Below are 21,254 nucleotides of genomic sequence, written 5' to 3'. Positions count from 1 at the left end.
AGCTCGGCGCGCTCGCCGCGTCACGTGGGGTAGGGGCCCGGTCCGGCGCGTGCGCCCTGAGGCGACGAGTGCGAAAACCCCGCGAAAACCTTGGCGCGCGCAGAGGGAGGGGCGGGGCTGCCTGAACGCACCCGCTCCTTCACGCGCGCGCGCACGCCGGGGGGGTGGGGTCATGGCCCCGGAAGCGGAAGCGCGTCCCGGGCCGCGCGTTTTCCCCCCGCAGGGTAGGGGGGCAGGACGGAATCGCTTCCGGGCTAGGGGCCGCGGCGGAGCCTGGAGCGCGGAGCCGCCTCCATGGCGCTGAGCCTGGACCGCGAGGCCTACTACCGCCGCGTGCGCCGCCTCTACGCGCAGTGGCAGGTGCGGGCCGGGCGGCGGGAGCGGGCGGGGGGGGCAGCGGCAAGGGGCAGCGGCAGCACTGACCCTCCCCCCCGTGTTGCAGAAGGGCGAGGAGGAGTACGGCGACGTAGACGGCATCGTGGTGTCCGTGGGGGTGGACGAGGAGATTGTCTACGCCAAGTCCACGGCCCTGCAGGTCAGCCCGGGCGGGGGGAGGGGAGAGGAAGGGGAAGGGGGGGCCGCCGGGGCGGGTGGGCGGGCGAGCTGGGCCCTGACCCCGCCGTGTGTGTCCCCCATCCCCTCCCCCACCCGCCCCCCCCCCCCAGACATGGCTGTTCGGCTACGAGCTGACCGACACCATCATGGTGTTCTGCGAGGACAAGATCCTGTTCATGGCCAGCAAGAAGAAGGTGGAGTTCCTCAAGCAGCTGGCCAACAGCAAGGGCGGCGACAGCATCCCCGCGCTCACGCTGCTCGTGCGCGAGAAGGTGGGTGTCGAGGCCGGGGGTGTCTCCGGGCAGGCTGTGCGCGTCCCCCTCCCCCCCCCCCGCGTGTGTGCGGTTCCCAACCGGTCGCTCCCTCGGTTTGCTGGTGCTCGAGGAGCCCCGCGGGCGCCGGGGAGCCGGTCCCCGTGCCTCTAGCCCAGGTGACAGGGGGGCGGTGCTGGGCCGGGGCTGGGGGCGGAGGGAAGGGCCCCGGTGCTGTCTCTGCAGCATAGGGACGGCCTGGGGAAGTTGTGATCCTGGACAGCGACGGCTGGAAGGGGTCTTGGGAGCTCGCGTCTAATTCACTCCCTTGCTCAAAAGAGCCCCTATTACGTCATCCTAGATGATGCTTTATGTAGCCTGTGGTACCAAGTCCGCGATCTTTTTAGGTAGCTCTGTTGTCGAGAGACTATTTTTCCAGATATCAGCAATTTTTTTTGGTACTTTTGTTCTGTCTTCTGGCATCGCTGATGAGTGATACGTCTCTTACGTGCTAGAGGGATAAGGATAGGGGTTGATCGTGGTACAAAACAGGGCATGTGGCCCAGTACCCAGGTGCTGATGTGCCCTTCCCCCCCCCTGGCAGAACGAGAGCAACAAGGGAAACTTTGAGAAGATGGTGGAGGCGCTGAAGGGCAGCAAGGGGGGGAAGCGTATCGGCATTTTCAGCAAAGACAAGTTCCCCGGCGAGTTCATGAAGAGCTGGAGCGACTGCCTCAGCAAGGAAGGCTTTGAGAAGGTCTGCGGGGCTGGGGTAGCTGAGCCACGTGGGAGATTGGGGTAGGGGGTTGGATACTGGTAACGGCCTGGTGACCGTCCCTGCCTTCCCCGCCCTGGTGCAGGTGGACATCAGTGCGGTCGTGGCCTACACCATTGCAGTGAAGGAGGATGGGGAGCTCAACCTAATGCGCAAGGCAGCTGCTATCACCTCTGAGGTGTTCAACAAGTTCTTCAAGGAGCGTGTCATGGAGATTGTGGATGCTGACGAGGTCGGTGGGGGACGGGGAGGGGGCCAGGTTGCACAGTTGCCCAGGCTTCAACTTGCCCCAGTAGCCACCCTGATTCTGTACACCTTACCCCATCCTGCAGAAAGTACGGCACAGCAAGTTGGCCGAGTCGGTGGAGAAAGCCATCGAAGAGAAAAAGTACTTATCAGGAGCTGATCCCTCCACGGTGGAGATGTGCTACCCTCCCATCATCCAGAGTGGTGGCAACTACAACCTGAAGTTTAGTGTGGTCAGGTTGGTGTCTTGTGCTCCCCCCCCAAAATTTGCACGATCATGCACACAGGTGCAGTTCTTTCCTACAAAAAGAGTCCAGTGTTCTTCTACCCAGAGCCCCCCAGTCATCTTTGGTTGAGGTAGGGGAGAGGCCTCCCCACTTACAACCCAGGTAGTGGGGTTTGTCTGGGTCTGTGCTACTCTTGCTGCCTCTTACCGAGTTCCAGCCCAGCTGCTTTTCTGTATGGTGCTTGCCAAAGACACCTTCTGACAGTTGCTCCCCACCCTGACGCATTCATTCTGTTTACCCTTGTTTTCCTGACAGCGATAAGAACCATATGCACTTTGGGGCCATTACCTGTGCCATGGGCATCCGCTATAAGTCGTATTGCTCCAACCTGGTTCGCACCCTCATGGTGGACCCCCCTCAGGACATGCAGGACAACTACACCTTCCTGTTGCAATTGCAGGATGAGATGCTTAAGGAGATGCAGCATGGTGAGCTTGGGGGGAGGGTACCCAGCATGGGGCTGGCTGGGCTGGGGGCTAGGGGTGTAGAGGTAGGAGCATCAGGGCTCTGCCCACCACCCATGTGGTGCTCACTCAGATTTGCCACCCTAGGTGTGAAACTATGTGACGTCTACGCGGCTATCATGGACGTGGTAAAGAAGCAGAAACCGGAGCTGCTGAGCAAGATCACTAAGAACCTGGGGTAAGAGATTGCTTCAGGCCCCCCGCCCCCCCCCCCAGTATCTGCCCACCTCTGGGTTTAGAGGCACCCACTCAGGCTTCAAGGCTGCTGGGGCAGGGAGCTGGCTCCTGCCACGGCGCTGGCAGCCACGCCTTCTAGCCTGGAGCACAGAGGGGGGGGTTGCCCTGGTGTTGGGGCTTTGGGACTGGGGTGAGTGGTGGCTATGGGTGACATGGCTGCTCCGCTCTCTCTCTGCCCAGGTTTGCCATGGGCATCGAGTTCCGCGAGGGCTCCCTTGTCATCAACAGCAAGAACCAGCATCGGCTTAAGAAGGGTAAGTAGTGCCCAGCTTTGCGGGAGGGGTGCCACTCAAGCCTGCAGGTTGCAGGCACCCAAGTCGGCCCCTTTGTGTCCAAATCTCTTCTTTCTGCTACTGCATGGGGATGTGCTGCTACTACTGGTTTCCAGCCTGCCTCACCCAAACCCTGTGAGGCCCTGGCCCCACTTGCATGCTCTCTGCCATGGGGTTCCTTGAACTTTGTCTTGCCACTAGCTCAGTATATAAGGAAGGAGCAGAGGCCCCCTTGACAGACCAGCCCCTACCTTGGGCGACTGGTGGCTCTGTCCATCTGCCCCTGTCCCTGCGCATCCCTTTTTTTCTCCTGTTGGGATCAGGGACAGCGCCTCCCACCCCCAGCCTTCACGCAAAAGTAGGGTGAGTCCTAGGCCCACGCAGCTCCAGGGCTGGTGCTGTCTGACTTGGTGGGGTCCTGTCTTACTTTCTGGTGGTCCCAGCCCCATCTAGTGACTCTGTCTCATGCGTCTCACAGGGATGGTTTTCAGCATCAACTTGGGTTTCTCGGACTTGACCAACAAAGAGGGGAAGAAGCCTGAGGAGCGGACGTACGCGCTGTTCATCGGAGACACCGTGCTGGTGGATGAGGTGTGAACATAGGATGGATAGAGAGAGCATGTGTTGAGGTAGAGGCTGCATCACTTTGTTGCACTGATCTTCCCTTTTCTGCTCTTTCTCAGGAGGGACCAGCCACTATCCTCACAGCTGTTAAAAAGAAGGTTAAAAATGTCGGCATCTTTTTAAAGGTGAGGCCAGGGTTGTTGAAGGGTTACAGGGTGTGGGGGAAGGTGGCAGGCAGGGAGCCAGGAGGGCTGGCCCTGGAAAAGGTTTGGGATCATGTCAGGGAGGACTTGGCCGCTGTGAGCAGGCCAGTTTCGGGGCAGCATGCCTGGAGTGTTGCAGAGAAATGAAATCTGAGGGTCGGGGTGGTGGGAAAGGAACAGAGCAGGGGCATGGAGAGCTGATCTGGCTAAGGTTGAGGCAAGGAGGCTGCTTGGCCCCAGGCTGCCACCATCACTTGCACTGCTTGGTGTCATTCCTCCCATGGGGGGCATTGGGGGAGGCCGGCGCTCTGAGCGGCATGTTTGTATCCTGCAGAACGAGGATGAGGACGAGGAAGAGGAGGAGAAGGACGAGGCCGAAGACTTACTGGGTCGCAGCTCACGGGCAGCGTTGCTAACAGAGAGGACGCGGGTGCAGTTCCAACCTTGGGGCCCTGGGGGTCGGGGGACAGGGGCTGGTAGTCATGCTTATTTTGGGGCTGGGGCTGGGGTGACCAGGCCAGGGCTATGTACTAGAGCTGGGGTGGCCTGGACATGGGGCAGGGCCTCACACTGCTTCTATTCTCCCACCCCCAGAATGAACTGACAGCAGAGGAGAAGCGCCGGGCCCACCAGCAGGAGCTGGCTGCGCAGCTGAACGAAGAGGCGCGGCGGCGGCTCACAGAGCAGAAGGGCGAGCAGCAGATTCAGAAGTGAGCAGCAGGGGGCAGTCATGATACTTGTGGCATATGATAACAATGCTTTCAGCACATGCAGTAAGGGGGAGGGGGTGGCTGAGTCGCTGGGTTCAGCTGCTTCTAAATTTCCAGGTCCTGGTTTCTTGTGTTTAAGAGTTTTAGAAGAGCTGGCCAAGGTTTGTACAAGGCCTGAAGTACTGCAGGGTTGGTTGGAGGAATGATTTTTTGGGGGGAGGGCCCCAAGAGCTCTGGGAGGTTCCAAGGGACTGTGTGACACCCGCACCCACCCTACACAGGGCTCGCAAGTCCAACGTCTCCTACAAGAACCCATCACTCATGCCTAAAGAGCCACACATCCGGGAGATGAAGATCTACATCGATAAGAAGTACGAGACGGTCATCATGCCCGTGTTCGGCATTGCCACGCCTTTCCACATTGCCACCATCAAGGTACAGCACCAGAGCAGGGCTCTACCATGACACCCCCTTCAAGGGTTCGAGCAGGGGGAGGGACCTGTGGGCACTAGGCTGGGGTAGCTATTCTCTTTTTGACCCACATAACATCCCTGTCTCTCCCATGGCACAGAACATCAGTATGTCAGTAGAGGGTGACTACACCTATTTGCGCATCAACTTCTACTGCCCAGGCAGCGCACTAGGCCGCAACGAGGGCAACATCTTCCCTAACCCTGAAGCCACCTTCGTCAAGGAGATGTGAGTGCCACACCTGCAGCTATGTGCTCACCATGCATCCCTGTCCTGGGCTGGCTCCCTCTGAGTCATGAGAATGGCCCCTAGACCCAGCTGGGCTGGAGTTTAGTTCCTGGTTCCAGCACAGCCTAGCTGCATGGCCTAAGCCTCTGCCCTGCAGGTGGGAGAGGTGGGGAAGCGGCTGTGTTCGTCCCCAGCACCGAGTGTGTGGGGGAAAGCAGGGTCGTGATTGTGCCACCAGGCACTGTAGACCCACAGGCTGCCCTTGGCTGTGGTGAGGGCTGACCCCTCTTCCTTCCTGCAGCACGTACCGCGCCTCCAACATGAAAACACCAGGTGAGCAGACAGTGCCAGCCCTCAATCTCCAGAATGCCTTCCGCATCATCAAGGAGGTGCAGAAGCGCTACAAGACCCGTGAGGCTGAAGAGAAGGAGAAGGAGGTGAGACCCTGGCAGCGCAATGACAGAGGGGGTGGGATGAGACAAGGGTGTAGGAGGAGGCACTGTGTGAGGCCCTGCAGAGCTGAGGTCATACTCCCTGTTGCTTGTTTCCCCAGGGCATCGTCAAGCAAGACTCGCTGGTGATCAACCTGAACCGCAGCAATCCCAAGTTAAAGGATCTCTACATCCGGCCCAACATTGCCCAGAAGCGGATGCAGGGCTCTCTGGAGGCACACGTCAATGGTATTGGGGGCTCGGCCTGGATCTGTACTCCTCCTCCCCCCATTCCTCCCTCTTCCTCCCCAAGCAGGGCACGGGGCCTTCAAACCAGCGGTGTCTGTGTCTGTCCTGGGCAGGCTTCCGCTTCACATCAGTGCGCGGAGACAAGGTGGACATCTTGTATAACAACATCAAGCATGCGGTGTTCCAGCCCTGCGATGGGGAGATGATCATCGTACTCCACTTCCACCTCAAGGTGATCCAAGTTTCCCCCTGCCACCCACCCCAGCATTGGCCACAGGGACCCCAGCATTGGCATAACCATCCTGCACCTCCTTCCCTGGCACTCAGCCCTGGGAGCAGAGGGTGGTGGGCAGTCAGCTGTCACGTGGTTTTCCCAACAGGTGCCCTGAGTCCCATACCCTGCCTTCTCTCTGGTGGGGGAGGTATTCTGTGGGCCCTGTTGTGGGGGTGAGGGCATTGCGGGGTTCGTGGCTATTCACCTCTCACCTCCCTGTCCTACTCAGAATGCCATCATGTTTGGGAAGAAGCGGCACACGGATGTGCAGTTCTACACAGAGGTGGGCGAGATCACTACCGACTTGGGCAAGCACCAGCACATGCACGACCGTGACGACCTCTATGCTGAGCAGGTCAGGCTTATGGGTGGGGGCATGGTGGTGGGGAGGGGGGCAGGGTGCTCTGCCCAGGGCAGAGGTGCTTCAAGATGGAGCCCTTGTGCTGGGTGTCAGCCTGATCCTGCTTCCCCGCCATAGATGGAACGCGAGATGCGGCACAAACTGAAAACAGCCTTCAAGAACTTCATCGAGAAGGTTGAAGCTCTGACCAAGGAGGAGCTGGAGTTTGAGGTGCCCTTCCGGGATCTGGGGTAAGGGGGCTGTCAGGGTCTTGTGGGGACTGGGGGAAGGGAGTGGGGACTGGGGGCATCGTGGCCCTGCCGAGACGTGTGTGCTGCATTAGGGGATGCTGGGAGGCTCTGTCTCACGGCCCACATTGTCTTCCTGCTTGTGGGCTTGGTGTGGTTAGGCCCTCGCAGGCCACGGAGGTGCTTGGGAGTTTCTCTGCCAAGCCCCCCTGTATGCTCTGGCCTCAGCTGTCCCTGGCCCTTGTCCCCCGCAGGTTCAATGGGGCCCCGTACCGCAGTACCTGCCTACTCCAGCCAACCAGCAGCGCGCTAGTGAACTGCACCGAGTGGGTGAGTGTATGTGCGCAGGGTTGGAGGTCCCTCCTTCAGCTCTGCACTTCCTAAACATTCACAGACGGAGCACTAATCTCTCTTGTCTGCAGGGCAAAGGGATTGGGATATTCAGCTCTGGATTTTGCTGTTGGCAGGAGAGGGAGATGGGTCACAGCTCTGTGCTTTCGGTTGGGGGGTGGGGGGAACTGGGCATGGTAGGTGGGGGAGCGCAAAGCAGATCATGCCCCAGGGATGGGGGAGAGTCTTATGAGGCCTCTGCTCCCTGCAGCCCCCGTTCGTGGTAACGCTGGACGAGGTGGAGCTGATCCACTTTGAGCGCGTGCAGTTCCACCTGAAGAACTTCGACATGGTCATCGTCTACAAGGACTACAGCAAGAAGGTCACCATGATCAACGCCATCCCCGTCGCCTCCCTCGACCCCATCAAGGAGTGGCTAAAGTGAGTGCCTGAGTCAGCCCCACCGCCACCCCCCCAACCTGCTGCACCCCAACCCCTCTGGCAACCACTCACTCTCCCCTTCCCCGCAGCTCCTGCGACCTGAAGTACACAGAGGGGGTGCAGTCCCTCAACTGGACCAAAATTATGAAGACCATTGTGGACGACCCTGAGGGCTTCTTTGAGCAGGGCGGCTGGTCGTTCCTGGAGCCCGAGGGAGAGGTATGGGGCAGGGTGGGGGCTCCCCTTGTGGAGGGAGCCTTTCCATTCTCTGGGCGAACCCCATGCCCAAGCCTTGCAAGGCTTGGCCAGGGTCACACAGCTGCGGAGAGAACCCAGGAGTCCTGATGCTGCCCTCCTGTCTCTCCCCAGGGCAGTGATGCGGAAATGGCGGAGTCAGAGTCCGAGAACGAAGACGAGACCTTTAACCCCTCAGAGGAGGAGTACGAAGAGGAGGAGGAGGATAGTGATGAAGACTACTCGTCAGAGGCTGAAGAGTCAGGTATGGGGCTGCTGCAAGGCCAGGCTCCTTGCTCCAAGCAGGTGTCCCCCTGCCTGTGGCTCCCCCCCCAGGCCACCCGTCCCCATGGGCCAGGGTAACTGCCCCCATGGGGCTGGCTCTGACCCCCGTGCCTGCTTGCAGATTACTCCAAGGAGTCCCTGGGCAGCGAGGAGGAGAGTGGAAAGGACTGGGACGAGCTGGAGGAGGAGGCTAGGAAAGGTGAGTGGGGGCTGCCTAGCCCCAGCCTGCTTGGGGCATCCCTGGGCCCAACTGCCCCCTTCCTGTGCATGGGCTCAGCCAGGATAGTTTGGGAGGTCCCGGCCAAGCCTAACCCCTGCTCTGCCCCCCTCCCCACCCCCCAGCGGATCGGGAGAGCCGGTACGAGGAGGAAGAGGAGCAGAGCCGCAGCTTGAGCAGGAAGAGGAAGGGCCCAGCCCATCGTTCCAGCCGCTCCCACGGCCGCAGCCCAGGGCGCAGAGCCGTGCCCCCCAAGAAGAAGAGGAAGTAGGCACTGGACTCTGACCCCACCGCTGCCCGGGCATGGGCCACCCGCCCCCACCTCACCCGCCCCACGGACTGCGTCTTCGCTCCCTTTTTTTTTTTCTTTCCAATTCACCCCATTTTGTTTCTTGAGTTTTTTTTTTTTCTGGCTATTTGTACGGACCAATCGGCTGTGAGGATTCCTGACCCCACCCGCCCGACACCATGGACATGTATGCAAGGAGGAAGAGGCCAAGGCCGGCCCCAGGTGTGGGGGGCAGTCAGGAATGTGCCCCTGCTCCCTTCCTGCCCTGGCACCGCTGTGGCACACAGGGACGCATTGCCAGGTGCCCACCTGACCCTGCTGCGTTCCCAAAACGAAGAGGGGTGGGAGACGGGATCTGCGGACACAAGGGGCTTCAGGTCTGTGGGGAGCAGGCGCTGGGGGAGGGAGGGGGGTGCATTATGACTGCCTGGCTGGGCTGTGGGTGGGGGTGTCCCAGCCCCAGGGAAGTGCAGGGGAGGTTCCTTCCCTGTGTCTGCCGGCGTCTGGCTCTGTCCCATATTTATGTGTCCCGCCACAGCCAAGTAGAGTCTCTGGCAGGAGCGCGGTTCTCGTCCCGGGTGGGTTTTATTGTGGCCCTGTCCTGTCCCCCATCCCCCTCTCCCTCGCGCACTGAGGGGGGGAGGGGTGCGGGGCAAGGGGGGGGCCCCTGCTCTTTCGTTTCTCGTAGCCGGTAGCTCTTGGTATTTTTGACTTTAGAAGAATTGAACCGATGAATAAAACTGTTTTTTGTAAGTTCACTGTTCCCAGGCCCTGCCTCTGTCCAGGGATGGTCCCAGGACTGCTGCTTTCACGTCAGAGTCTCCGTACCCTCTGTTGTTGGCCACAGGGCAGGGAGGTGCAGCTGGCCAAGGTCAGTCCTGCTTCTCTGTGCGGGCTTGGTGCCCACCCTCCCAATAGACAGCACGGAGGGCAGCAGCTGCTTCCACAGAGACTTTCAGTTTCCCAATGATGGAGCCCAGGGCCAGGGAGCTGAAAACTGCCAGGGGAAAGGAGAGCAGAGGTTGGGATGTGCTCATCCAGGGACGTCCCCATGTCTGGGGGGGGGGGGGGAGGGGGGTAGTGTAGGACTCGCCCTGGGGACTGGCAAGGGGTGCTAAAGTTGCTCACCGTCAAGGTCATGCTCCAGCACATCGTTGCCTGTCCACAGAATCTCGCGCAGGTCCACATAGGCGATGCCTAGGTCCTCACACTCCCCTCCCGTCCCGGGCAGGGGTTCGCTCACCACCACAAACTGCAGCCTGCAACGGGAGCACGGTGCCCTCAAGAGCTGCAGGGCATGCAGCCTGCCCTGCTGTGCTCTGGGTACAGCCGCAGACACGAGCATGATGAACGCCATATAGGGCGGTTGCTTCCCTCTGGCACAGCCCAGCTCTGGTCCTGCCCCAAGGTGTATGTGCTACCTGGGTGTCCTGTGTGCACAGTAAAGATGGGGATGGCTGCATGGCTCTCTACATAGCACCTGGTCCTTGTCCCTGGAGCTGCCTGTCTGTACCAAACCCCTCTTGTCTCTGTGCTGAGGATGGAGACATTCAGCCTCCCCTCAGAATAGTTGCACACTGTTCTGCCTGCCTTGGGGGCAGAACTTGAGGCTGGACCTAGGATGCACTGCACAAAGGTCCCAGCACCAGGGAAAGCCTGTGGCTGTATGTGTCAGCATCTGGCCAGCCCAGCTGCAACCTGGGGACCACTACCTTGCACCCCGGGTAGGGGAGTGCAGCCAGTTCTGGCGTCAAGAGCTGGACAAGCTTGGAGCGAGGCAGCGTTGCATTCCCTCTGGCGCGGAGCTCAGGCCCTTGTAGTGGAGCGAGTGACGGGGCAGGGAGCCACAGGGTGCCACATGGGGTATTCCTAGCACTCACCAGCTCTGCTGTGGTTCCTCTGCCTGCAGCATAGCTTGGAGGGTCTCCTGCTGGGCACTGGCCAGGCCCACGTCCAGGTCAATCACTGCAGGTGAAGAGGCACAAGAGCACTAGTGCTTAGGGGGCAGGAATGGTGCTTACTGTGCGGAGGGGCTGATGCCAACATCCTTCCTTCCCTTGAGGCTGACACTCAGCCCCCAAGGGCCGTTCTGTCCAGTGCAGCAGCCAAACCAGCCACACCAGAGCTGGGGTGTGGAGGCTGTTTTCCAGCTGCTAGGGGTACATGGAGGACATGGAGCTGTCCTGGTAAATTGGGCAGTAACTGATGGTTCACCCCACCACCACCCTGGCGCCAGCCCCCTCACCCTTGCTGAAGTGGAAGTAGAGCCACTCTCCGACGCGGGGCAGGCGCAGGGACACGGGGGTCTCGGTCTCGGCCAGGGGCACACCAGGGAAGCGGTACTCCACGTACACCCGCTGGCCGCTCGCCATGGCCTCGGGCCCAGGCCACAGGCTCAGTGAGATAACCTCAATGCAGATCCGTGCTGTAGCCTAGGCAGGACAGCACATGGGAATGCTGGGCCTGGCTCCTTATCCCTACCCGCTCCCCCACCCTGCCTGGCCAGCCCCTCCTGCTCCGCCAGGCCTTGCACCCAGCTGAACAGGGAGTGGTGGGAGGTGGTTACCGTCTTCGGGGGTCTCTGGGGCTCGGCCCCCACCACGATCTCGTCGCTGTCCGTGGTCGGTGCATCACTGCTGCTCTCCAGCTCCTGGTCGGCATCGGCAGGGGCTGTGGGGGACAGATGCCCTAGCTTGTTTCTCCTGCTCTGCTTGAGGCTCCCCAGCCTCCATGGGTGGTGGGGAAACTGTGCTGGCATGTGGCTGCCCCGTGCCCTGGCCCATGTGCAGGGCCAAGCCAGGGGGGAAGGGAGCAGTCCAGCAGGGGCCAGGGTGTGGGGCATTGGCTATGGCAAGGGGAAAGTGAGGGCAGGTACCAGTGTCCTTGGTGGGGGTGGCTATGTCTGGCATTGGGGACTCAAGCTCTGAACGCTGGGATGGGGTTGGGGACTTGCTCATGCCCTCCTTGCCCGTCTGTGTTGCCTCCTCCCTGCTGGACCGTGCCGCTGGTGCCACCACTCCAGCCTGAGCCTCCCTCTCCTTGGCCTGCAGAAAAATGAGCCCCACCAGCTCTAGGACTGGCTGCAAGGTCCACCCCCCACATTGAAGTGGCACCATGGGGGCTGGCTGGGCAGAGGGAGTGCTGCGCAGGGGGTGGCTGGGCTTGCAGCGCCTGCTCCTAGGGCCCCTGGCTCTCACCTGGGCCAGGGGTTCCTGTGCAGCCACAGCTTTGCTCTCCTGTGCGGCATGTTTGGCAGGCATCAGACCTGGACTGGGCCGGGCAGGGCCCCCCATGCCCTGGTCCTGCCTCAGCCGCTTCGTGGTGTATGCTTCAGGTTTGGGGGCTGAGACATGGAGTTTCCTTTGCCGGGGCTCAGGCTGCTGCAGGGCAGTGCTGGGAGCACCCAGGCCCTGCAACGGGGTTGGGACACCGCAACATCAAATGTAAGCCTCACACCTCTGCCCATCTCCTCCCTTGGGACCCTGTGCCCCTGCTATAGTCTGGTACCCTTCTGTACCTGGCCATGCAGCGGAGCCCCTTCCTCCTCTGTTAGCTGCTCCTGGGGCTGGCAGCAAGGGTGCTCCTGATCTGCAGCTCCTGGTGCCAGGATGCCCTCAGGGGACAGGTACTGGTGCTGCCACTCCAGGCTGAGATTGATGGAGCCATTGGGGTGCCCAAATGGGTCCATGAGCACAAAATCACCTGCAGGTTGGAGGCAGGAAGGAGTGAGTAGTGTGGGGAGGAGCCTGGCAGGCCCAGGCCAGATCCTGCTGTGGCCAGCACGCACCTGTAATGCTGTGCCCACGGGCCAGGGGTAGCAGTGGGATGGCTGCCTTGCCCAGGTAGGCATCGGGCTGGGGATCCTCATCGTCAAAGACATACACCCAGAGGTTCTCGTGCCGCAAATAGCGGTGCAGCTCTGGCGTGGGGTGCATGGGGAAGGTCTGCAGGTCGCCAAAGTGGGGGCTGTGGCTGGCAGGCACGATGGGCGTGTCACGGTCGGGGAAGGTGAAGAACCGGTACATGGCGTAGGGGCTGGGCAGCGCCCCCAGGCAGCGACTCCTCAGCCCCCGGCAGCCCCTGACCCGCACCTGCAGCTCATTCTGCAGCCGCTCTCTGCCCGGCGGCTGGAGGGGAGGGCAGAGAGGGTGAGGACAGGGCAGGGGCTTGATGGCACCATCCCTGCTGGAGCTGCACCCCTGATAGGCATCTCCTGTCCCACGCACCCCATGGTTCTGCTCTGCCCTGACAGCAGGGCTCCTGCCTGGGGTCTCTCATGGGCTTTGACTTCTGGCACACGTGTCCCAGCACTCAGCACTCACCCCATCACTGCTGCACGGTTGCCAGCTGGACGAAGGTGCCCCCACCTGGGTCACACTGGCTGACAGATAGCCCAGAGCTTTGGTGCGTTCCTGCTGCAGCCGCAGGCCCTGCTGCAGGGGTGGGCGCAGCCGCAGCCAGTACTCCAGCAGCCCGTAGTCCTCGCTGCTCGGACCTGGGTGCAGGGGAAAGTTGTGGGGGGCCCGGAGCTGGGCCTTGGGAACGCAGACATGAGAGGGGCTTTGTTGTGGGGCTCCCCTGGCAGGGAGAGCATTGGCTCAATCAGGAGGGAGCAGGACTCACCCTGCAGTGCAGCGGTGGCATGCACCCGCTGGGTCGTGGCCAAGGCCTCGGCCAGGCGCAGGTGGCAGGTGGCCAAGGCACGGTGCTCAGTGCCCACGGCCACATGGAGGTCAAGGCGGGCAGCGCTGCCCTGCAGATAGTGCAGCAGCAGGGGCTCAGCGCGCAGAACGTAGCGGGAGGTGAAGCCGTAGCGGGGCCGGGCACCATGGCCCAGCGGCGTGGCGTGGGTCTCAAAGTCGTACACAGCGTAGGTGCAGAAGGTAGTGGGCTGTGCATCCCCCAGTACCCGCAGTGCTGCCCCTGACAGTGATGCCCCCACCACATGCAGCTCCAGCAGGCTCTCGCCACGGCCCAGCCGGACCCCTGCCCCATCGCCCTCGCTGTCCCGGTTGCTGGCAGGCGGGAGTGGCTGCGTCCCATAGGCCACATCCTTCAGCTGCTCTGAGGGGTGGGTAGGAGATGGAGAGGCATGAGGAGCTGCCAGATCAATCCCTCCCCTTTCCCACTGTCCAGAGGGGCTGCCAGCCTGCTACTTGCCCCCGTGCTCTCCCTGGCAGCCCCCCGCCAAGCCCTGCCCAGCCCAGGTGCTGCGCCCAGATGCTGGCTGGTGTGGAGGGGCTTCGGGGGGGTTGGTGCTGGGCTGGCTCACCCTCCAGTTGGTGGAGACGGGTGCTGCGCAGGTCCAGGAGCCGTGCCAGTCGCTGTTGCTCCTCCTCATACCCCCGTGCCGCCTGCTCTGCCTGCAGCATTGTGCCCTCCAGCTCAGCCTGCAGCAGCAGCATAAGGTATATCACTGCCATCCTGGTACCCTCCTGCCTCAAGCCCCAGCTTGGGACTGACAGCAGCACAGGGCTTGGGGCACGGCCACCCCTGGGATCCCCCAACCTTTTTTGCCTATGACAGTGTCCCAGGGCATGTCATTGCCATGCCGGGGTCTCCCGTCTCTCCCACCCCAGCACAGGGTGGAGAGAAGGGGTCAGGGACCTGCCAGCTTAGTGCACCTGCCCTGTTCCCTCAGCCCCTGCCACCTCCCCATCTCTCATCACCCATGTGCCAAGGGATGGCACCACACCTGGTAGTCACGGTTGATGCGGTGCTGCAGGATCAGCATGTCCCGAGTCTTCTCCAGCTCTAGCACGGTCTCGGCATGGACAGCCTCTGTCTCACATAGCCTCTGGCTCAGGCTCTGCCGGACAAGCAGGTCCTGCTGCCCTAGGCCTGCCAGGGGCCCATCCAGGCTGGGGGGCTGCAGGGAGCAAGGACACAATGCCCTGAGTGGGGGGCACTGCCATCCCAGGGGCCTGATTCCCCCACATCCGCTGCAGGGCTCCAGGCAACCAGGTCTATCTATGTCCTTATCCCTGACCACTGCACAGAGCCCAGGGTCCTGCCCTTTGCCCTCTAAATGGTAGGGCACACCTGATGCCGTACTGCCCATTCTCTGTATTGCACCCACCTGGGGTGGGGGCAGCACTGGGCCCTGCTCCATGGTCTGGCTGGCCTTGTCCTGGAGCCGCTCCCCATCCTGCGCAGGCGCCAGAAGCAGCTGGCTGGAGTCCTGCTGCAGCACCTGGCTCTGTGCTGGGGTGTGAAGGAGGCTTAATGTGGGGAGCCAAGCCTGGTCCCAGGGAGGAGGGAAAAAGGGAAATCCCTGGGCTGTGCTCTGTCTCCCGTCTCCCCCAGCCCCATCTCCATGCCCACAGCCTGTCCACCTCGTGCTGCCTCCAGCTCCGCCAGCAGCACCCTCTTCTCCGCCAGAGCCGTACTCAGCTGCTTCTCCAGCTGGGGGGTGTCCTGCCGAGGCAGCCGCCCGCTGTCCAGAGCACTGTGGGGTGAGGGGCAGTGCGTGCCAGGCCTCCTTGCAGCCTTGCCCTCAAGGCCAGGGGCACCCTCAGGGCCAAGGCATTCTCCGCCAGGACCCCACTGCACTGGGGCCCAGCCTGGCAGGGACCCAGGGCTGTGTTGGGCTCTGGGGGCTTTCTCCCCCTTGTTGTCCAGTGCCAGGCCACTGGGTAGAAACTGTAGCCTTCAGGTATAGTTGCCCCTGCCCTGGACAAGACTGCAGAGAGGTCAGGTAGGGTCTTGGAGTGGGAGGGCTAGTGTAACTTGACTCTGGGATCTGGCCCCCATGGAGAGTACAGCTGCCAGGGGCTGAGACCCCTTTCCAAGTGCCCGCACGTGGCTTCACCTTGCCAGCAGGTTGTCATGCGCCTCCTTCAGCAAGTCCCGCTCCTTCTCCAGATCTCTGACTCGCTCCTGCAGCTGTGGGAGTGAAGATCAACCACCATGCTCAATCCATGTAGTGGGGGTCAAGTGCCAAGTGCTTTCTCCTTGGGAAGGGACTCACTCCCCTCTGCTCCCTGACCCCGAGAAACCACCCACAGTCAAAGAGGGGAGGCAGGGCAAGGGCTGCCGGGGAGGTAGGGTGCCCCACAAACCCAGGCTGGCTGTGCTGCCCCCTTCCATGGTGCCCCTACCTCCTCCAGAGCCCGGTGCAGGGCCGGGACACCCTCCAACTGGCTCTCCAAGACTGCTGCTCTCTGCGTCTGCCCCTTCAGCTGGGTGCTAAGCTCTTCTGCCTGGGCCAGCAATGCGCTGCTGGCAGCTCCTAAAACCTCCTGCCTCTAGTCAGGGAGGGAGAAGTTGGCCTAAGTGGCAGAGCAGGGTCCATGCTCTCCAGGCTGGGCATGGAGGGGAGGGATGAACAGGGCAGAGCCCAAGTGGGGCATAGTGGGGCCCATCTTGGCCAAGGCGGTGTGCCTGGCTTGCCCGGTACTCACCTGCTGGAGCTGGCTCTCGTAGGTCTGGCGAGGGAAACCGTGGAGCAAAGTCAGTGCGGCCAAGCAGGGTGTTCCCAGCAAAGCCCTGATGAAGCCTGGGCTAGACAAGCTTTGCAGTGCTTGGAGCTATCCTACCAACTGCACCCACCCCATTGCTTCCAGTCACTCTCGCAGGGGTGGCAATGGGGGGCAGGCATGGGCTGGTGCTCTAGGTTCCCAAGGAGCTGGGCTCTGCAGAGTCTCTCCCACCCATCCCGGGATTCGGAGGGGGTCGCGCACCTGCTGCAGCTCAGTGCACCGGGCTGTGGTCACAGCCAGCTCCATGTCACGCTCCTGCAGGAGCCGCTGCAGGCGGATCAGCTCCACGTTCCCACGGATGGCAACTCTGAGGGGCACAGGGGCATCGTCCCACCACTCCCAGCCTCCCCCCCAAGCTCCCAGCGCCCCTCACGGGGCTTGACTGAGCAGCTTCCTCCCATAGGCATTGCACCATGCACATTTGGGGCCGTACCTGCGCTCTGAGGCCTGCCAGCGGCTCTGCCAAGTCGGCTCCATCTCACCCCGGAGCGGGGACTCAGAGGCCAGCTCCTCCAGCCCCAGACCGCGGGTGCTGTGGGGAGCAGGAGTCAGGTCAGAGCACAGACGGGGGGGTCACAGGGACAAGGGAGCCCAGGGAAATCCTGCCCTTCCCGCAAAGGAGATGCTGGCCACATGACGCAGGTGTCACTACAGAACAGGATGTCTCTGCTGCTGTGGACGAGGCCTTGGGCACGTACTTCATTGCCTAGGCAAAGCAGAGGTGGGTTGCCTGGCCTGGTGTCCTACAGCAAGCCCGTGGAGGAGGAGGAAGTGGTTTCTTTTATCGGTCTGCAGGGAGAGGGTTGGAGGTTGACATCTCCCAGCAGCAAAGCTCAGAGCAAATGTGTCAGGGATAAGGGAACCGAGTCAGCAGGCCTGGAGCAGAGGCAGTTCCAGGGTGAGGTGGACATCAGTGGCAGCAGCAGCAGGCGGAGAGGTTTATCTGCCCTGCAGCCTGGGGTGCCAAAGGGGCCACATCCATCTGGAGAGACCCTGTGCAGCCATCAGATGCTGCCAAGGGATCTCAAGGCAGCAGCTTGAGCAGGTAAGCGCGTGCATCTTCTATCTGTGCCTCATGCTACCCCGTAAAGAGCGCTGGCAGCTCAGACCCGGACTGGAGGGTGCGCAGAGCATGAGGGTGCTGGGCAGCTGGAGGCAAGGAATATGGCCATGGCAGCAGGCAGAGGGCTGGGGTGTTTTGGCTTCAAGCCCTACACCTGGCATGGGTGGGGGCAGGTCAGAGGCAGAGCTCTGTCATGCGGGGGGTGCCTGTCCCCCACACAGCCCAGCAGGCTGTGGGTCCAGTAGGACCCCAGGTGCAGCTGGGGGAAGATACAGCCAAGCCATGCGGGTACATGGGACCTCCCTCACCCCCTGGCTAGAGACCGGCGGAGCTGGACCAGGGACATAAGGCAATTTTCCTGGGCTAGAAGCACCTGATGGGGAGCACGAAGCAGCTCAGAGCCCACAGAGGACCCGGGGCTTCTCAGGGTGCAATTGGGACACCTGGGAGAGCGGGCAGAGGGACTCACAGGCTATCCAGCGCAGTTCCAGGTTCCTCTCTGCTGTGGTCTATGTACTGCGGAGGCGCCGTGTGTGTGTGTCTGGCCTCTGGACCCTGCATGCGCACACCTGCAGTCAGGAAGGAGAGGTGATGGGGATGGGGCTATGCATTCATGGCCTCCCCCTGCCCCCAGCACCCAGTCCTTTCCTTACAGAGACCAGGTCATGGTTCTCCCCCACTCCACAACAGGATCTCAGGGTGCAGCAGCCATTTGCTGGCCCCTTACCTTTGCGCTGCCGCTCAGGCCCCCTCCCGCTGGCTGTGTGCGCCCGCCGCAGCCCCGTGTCCACCCGAGCTGGGATGTGGCCGTAGAGGCCATGGTGCTTGTAAGCCCCGAGCTGCAGCTGCTGCTTGTAGGCGAGCAGGCGGCCCCGCAGCCCCTCGTTGCGGTGCTCCAGCTCCCGCACCCGCGCCTGCAGCTCCTCCAAGGCCTCCTCGAGCTCCAGGTCCCGGCTGGCCCGATGGCCTGATGGCCCCAGCTGGCGTGCTGCCCGCTGGTGCTCCTGCGTGAGCCTCATCAGCCTGGCACCAAGCCTGGGTGGAAGCACAGGGGTGAATGGGATAGTGGGAACCTGCACCCATGCCTAGCTCCCAGTCCGAACAGGCCCACACCCCTGCCCTGCTTACCTATCTCCTGCCAGCCCCAGCAGAGAGAAGGAGTGCCTGAGCACTCCCCAGGGAGGGAATGATCTTCCCGAAGGGCTGGACATGTTTAAATCTGCATGTCCAGATGCCCTCCACCCAAGGGTGTTGAGGGAGCTGGCAGGGGTCATCACGGAGCCCTTGGCCCAGCTGTATGAGCATCTGTGGTTATCTGGCCAGGTGCCAGGGGATTGGAAACTAGCTAATGTCCCAATTTTCAAGAAAGGGAGGAAGGAGGACCCATGTCACTATACGCCCATAAGCCTCACCTCGGTCCTCAGGAAGATCTTGGAGACAATCATCAAGGAGCACATCTGTGGGGGGGTCAGCTGGGGAGATGATGCTCAGGGGCAATCAGCATGGGTTCATCAAAGGCAGGTCCTGCCAGACCAACCTGGTTGCTTTTTATGACCAGGTAACTAAATCCTTGGATGATGATGTCACCGTGGACGTAGTCTATCTAGACTTTAAGAAGGCCTTTGACACTGTCTCTTACCCTATCCTCATCAATAAATTAAGCAACTGTGGCATTGATGCCTGCACAGTCGGATGGGTAAAAAATTGGCTGATGGGGCACACCCAGAGAGTAGTGGTGGATGGGTTGTACTCAACCTGGTGAGATGTGAGCAGTGGGGTACCCGAGGGCTCGGTCCTCGGGCCCGCACTGTTTAACATCTTCATCAGCGACTTGGACAAGGGGGTGGAAAGCACGCTGTCCAAGTTTGCTGATGACACTAAGATGTGGGGCGAGGTGGACACACTTGAAGGGAGAGATTGGCTGCAACTAGGTTTAGACAGACCACAAAAGTGGGCAGATGAGAGTAGGATGGGGTTCAACGTAGATAAATGCAGGGTGCTGCACCTTGGGAGAAGGCATCCACAGCACACACACAGGCTGGGGAGTTCCCCCCTTGAAAGCACAGAGGAGGAATGGGATCTCGGAGTCATTATTGACTCCAAGATGAACATGAGCCGCCAATGCCAGACCGCAGCCAGCAAAGCCAGCCAGACCTTGTCATGCATCCCAAGGTGCATCTCAAGCCGGTCCAGAGAGGTGATCCTCCCCCTCTGTGCTACTTTGGTCAGGCTGCAGTTGGAGTACTGCGTCCAGTACTGGGCGCCGCACTTCAAAGGGGATGTGGCCAGCCTGGAGAGGGTTCAGAGGAGGGCCACCCGCTCGGTGAGAGGGCAGCAGGGCAGGCCCTACGAGGAGAGACTGAAGGACCTGAACCTGTTCAGCCTCGGCAAGAGGAGGCTGAGGGGGGACCTGGTGGCTGCCTACAAACTCATCAGCAGAGAACAACAGCAAATAGGTAGAGCCCTTTTCTCCCCAACACTGCCTGGGGTAACGAGAAACAATGGTAATAAGGTGATGGAGATCAGAAGGCAATATTTTACAGTTAGGGTGACCAAAATCTGGAACCAATTTTCCCGGGAAGTGGTCCTCGCCCCTACCTTGGGCAAATTCAAAAAGAGTTTAGATGATCACCCTTCTGGGGTCTTGTGAACCCAGCATTCATTCCTACCTGTGGCAGGGGGTCAGGTTAGATGATCTGTTCAGGTCCCTCCTGACCTGAGCTACTATGAAACTATGAGGAAAGTGGAGAGTGCTTCGAAGGCTTTACTCATACCTCTTGATCCTGTCCTGCTGCTTGCAGGCAAACTCCTTGAGCAGCAGGTTCTGGTCATGCAGCCGCAGGAACCTGTCCTCCAGCTCCTCCCGACTCACCCGGCTTATGCGCTGCCGCGCCTGCATGGCTGGCTCTGAAACCAGGGGCAGGGGGTGAGGGTCCCTCTTGGGACTAGTGGGAAGGGAGCCTGGGCCCCAGATGCCGCCCATGGGAAGGAGACCGTGCTGGGAGGCCAATGGCTGGAAGGGGACTGTGGCAGGAGGCAGCAGGGGTGTGGGAGGAGAAGGTGTGCCCTGCTGGTGCCCAGCTGCAGGCAAGGGGCTGCCCTGTGCCACACAGGTATGTCTGCTGCATGCAGGCAGGAATCCTTGCCCCCATAACCACCCTGCTCTGCACCTGGGGCCGGTTCATGCTCACCTCTCAGCCAGGTCCGCAGCGCCTGAGCCTTTGCTGGGGGAGCAGCAGCTGACACATCTGGGGAGACAAAAGCAGGGAGGACCCCCGGCGTGGCATTAAACCAGTGCTGTGTCGTGGGTGCCCAGAGGCAGCAGAAGGCAAGCCTGAGCTGAGGGAATAAGGGGCAAGGAGAGGCATGGAGGGGCCTGGGGTGTTGTGGCTGTGATGTCCTCGCGTGGTCCCTGCTGTTGCGAAGGTGGCTCGGAGACCACAGCGCAGAGCAGCAAGGGACCTGCCCTATGTTGTCCAAGGGATGCCATCCTGACCTTGTATTGCTGCAATCACCAAGGGCTGGTCTGTGTCTCTGACAGGCAGGTCCCCGGCCGTCTCGTCCAGCAGAAGTAGGGCCATGGGGGGCTGGGGCTGGGCCTGGGAGGGAGGGGACATGCCGCGCTTACCTGTGGGCCTTCAGCGAGATCCCAGCCCCGGTGCCTGGCTGGGGAGGGGCAGCTGGGGGGGACCCTGCCTTCCACCAGGCCTTGAGGGGACCGGTGGGAGCAGACTCCTGCCTGCTCCATCCCCACCTGGGCACCAGGAGACGTGCCCCTCTCCCGGGATTCCCCCTGGGTGTCTGCCTCCAGCCTGTCTCACCATAGCCTCCGCCCCAGCTGCCCGGTTCGGTGTCACTGCCGGAGCCCTTGCTGCCTGCCCCACCGGAAGGACGGGGGATTTTCTGCCCTGCTAATCTGCTGCCATCTGTCAGTGGCCCAAGTCCCTGCCCTGGGGCCTGGGCCCCACGTGGAAGGGGCGACAACGGGCGCAGCAGCAAGATGCCCCCAGAGGAGACAGAGCTGCTGTGAGCTGGACTGAGCAGCCAACTCGTTTGCACCCCTAGCTCCCCCAAAACCCCTCTTCGCTGAGCCCTGGCCCTAGGATCCC

The 21,254-nt window shown here is 61.5% G+C and overlaps 2 protein-coding genes across 2 annotated transcripts; one reads left to right on the top strand and one right to left on the bottom strand.

The window, feature by feature from the left end:
- The first annotated feature begins 211 nt into the window (after positions 1-211).
- On the top strand, positions 212-9,359 carry SUPT16H (SPT16 homolog, facilitates chromatin remodeling subunit). The gene is made up of 26 exons (XM_014610072.3): positions 212-360; positions 443-535; positions 666-827; positions 1,411-1,563; positions 1,667-1,813; positions 1,914-2,065; positions 2,370-2,542; positions 2,666-2,756; positions 2,996-3,069; positions 3,566-3,678; positions 3,771-3,836; positions 4,189-4,284; positions 4,449-4,564; positions 4,846-4,999; positions 5,136-5,263; positions 5,565-5,700; positions 5,817-5,943; positions 6,057-6,175; positions 6,447-6,572; positions 6,696-6,808; positions 7,060-7,135; positions 7,407-7,576; positions 7,666-7,795; positions 7,946-8,075; positions 8,217-8,294; positions 8,438-9,359. Exons 1-26 carry the CDS (start codon positions 295-297, stop codon positions 8,581-8,583), a joined length of 3,135 nt encoding a protein of 1,044 aa, XP_014465558.2. The 5' UTR covers positions 212-294; the 3' UTR covers positions 8,584-9,359.
- Positions 9,125-20,762, bottom strand: RPGRIP1 (RPGR interacting protein 1). The gene is made up of 25 exons (XM_059731338.1): positions 20,642-20,762; positions 20,337-20,393; positions 19,920-20,052; positions 17,873-18,180; positions 17,615-17,714; positions 16,516-16,614; positions 16,284-16,389; positions 16,005-16,028; positions 15,702-15,848; positions 15,413-15,486; positions 14,937-15,049; positions 14,681-14,805; positions 14,297-14,470; positions 13,874-13,991; positions 13,225-13,665; positions 12,924-13,096; positions 12,389-12,728; positions 12,206-12,303; positions 11,799-12,011; positions 11,477-11,645; positions 11,168-11,271; positions 10,847-11,033; positions 10,482-10,566; positions 9,730-9,860; positions 9,125-9,598 (listed from the first exon to the last, which is right to left on the bottom strand). The coding sequence occupies exons 1-25, from the start codon at positions 20,760-20,762 to the stop codon at positions 9,474-9,476; spliced, it is 3,765 nt and encodes a 1,254-aa protein (XP_059587321.1). The 3' UTR covers positions 9,125-9,473.
- Between the last annotated feature and the right edge of the window lie 492 nt (positions 20,763-21,254).

Source organism: Alligator mississippiensis, chromosome 7, assembly GCF_030867095.1.
Source record: "Alligator mississippiensis isolate rAllMis1 chromosome 7, rAllMis1, whole genome shotgun sequence".
In the NCBI taxonomy this organism is placed as follows: Eukaryota; Metazoa; Chordata; order Crocodylia; family Alligatoridae; genus Alligator; species Alligator mississippiensis.
The sequence above is the reverse complement of the archived record's forward strand: the minus strand, read 5'-3'. Positions and strand labels throughout refer to the sequence as shown.

What these genes read in the sequence shown, in the direction of transcription:
- RPGRIP1 (XM_059731338.1), bottom strand. Translation starts at nt 20,762, where the DNA reads ATGTCCCCTCCCTCCCAGGCCCAGCCCCAGCCCCCCATGGCCCTACTT. An exon ending in GCTGCGGACCTGGCTGAGAG is followed by an intron (nt 20,053 to 20,336) that starts GTGAGCATGAAC and finishes CCCTGGTTTCAG; the next exon opens with AGCCAGCCATGCAGGCGCGG. An exon ending in GAGGAACCACAGCAGAGCTG is followed by an intron (nt 9,861 to 10,481) that starts GTGAGTGCTAGG and finishes CTCCCGTTGCAG; the next exon opens with GCTGCAGTTTGTGGTGGTGA.
- SUPT16H (XM_014610072.3), top strand. Translation starts at nt 295, where the DNA reads ATGGCGCTGAGCCTGGACCGCGAGGCCTACTACCGCCGCGTGCGCCGC. An exon ending in GCAAGGAAGGCTTTGAGAAG is followed by an intron (nt 1,564 to 1,666) that starts GTCTGCGGGGCT and finishes GCCCTGGTGCAG; the next exon opens with GTGGACATCAGTGCGGTCGT. An exon ending in TCCACATTGCCACCATCAAG is followed by an intron (nt 5,000 to 5,135) that starts GTACAGCACCAG and finishes CCCATGGCACAG; the next exon opens with AACATCAGTATGTCAGTAGA.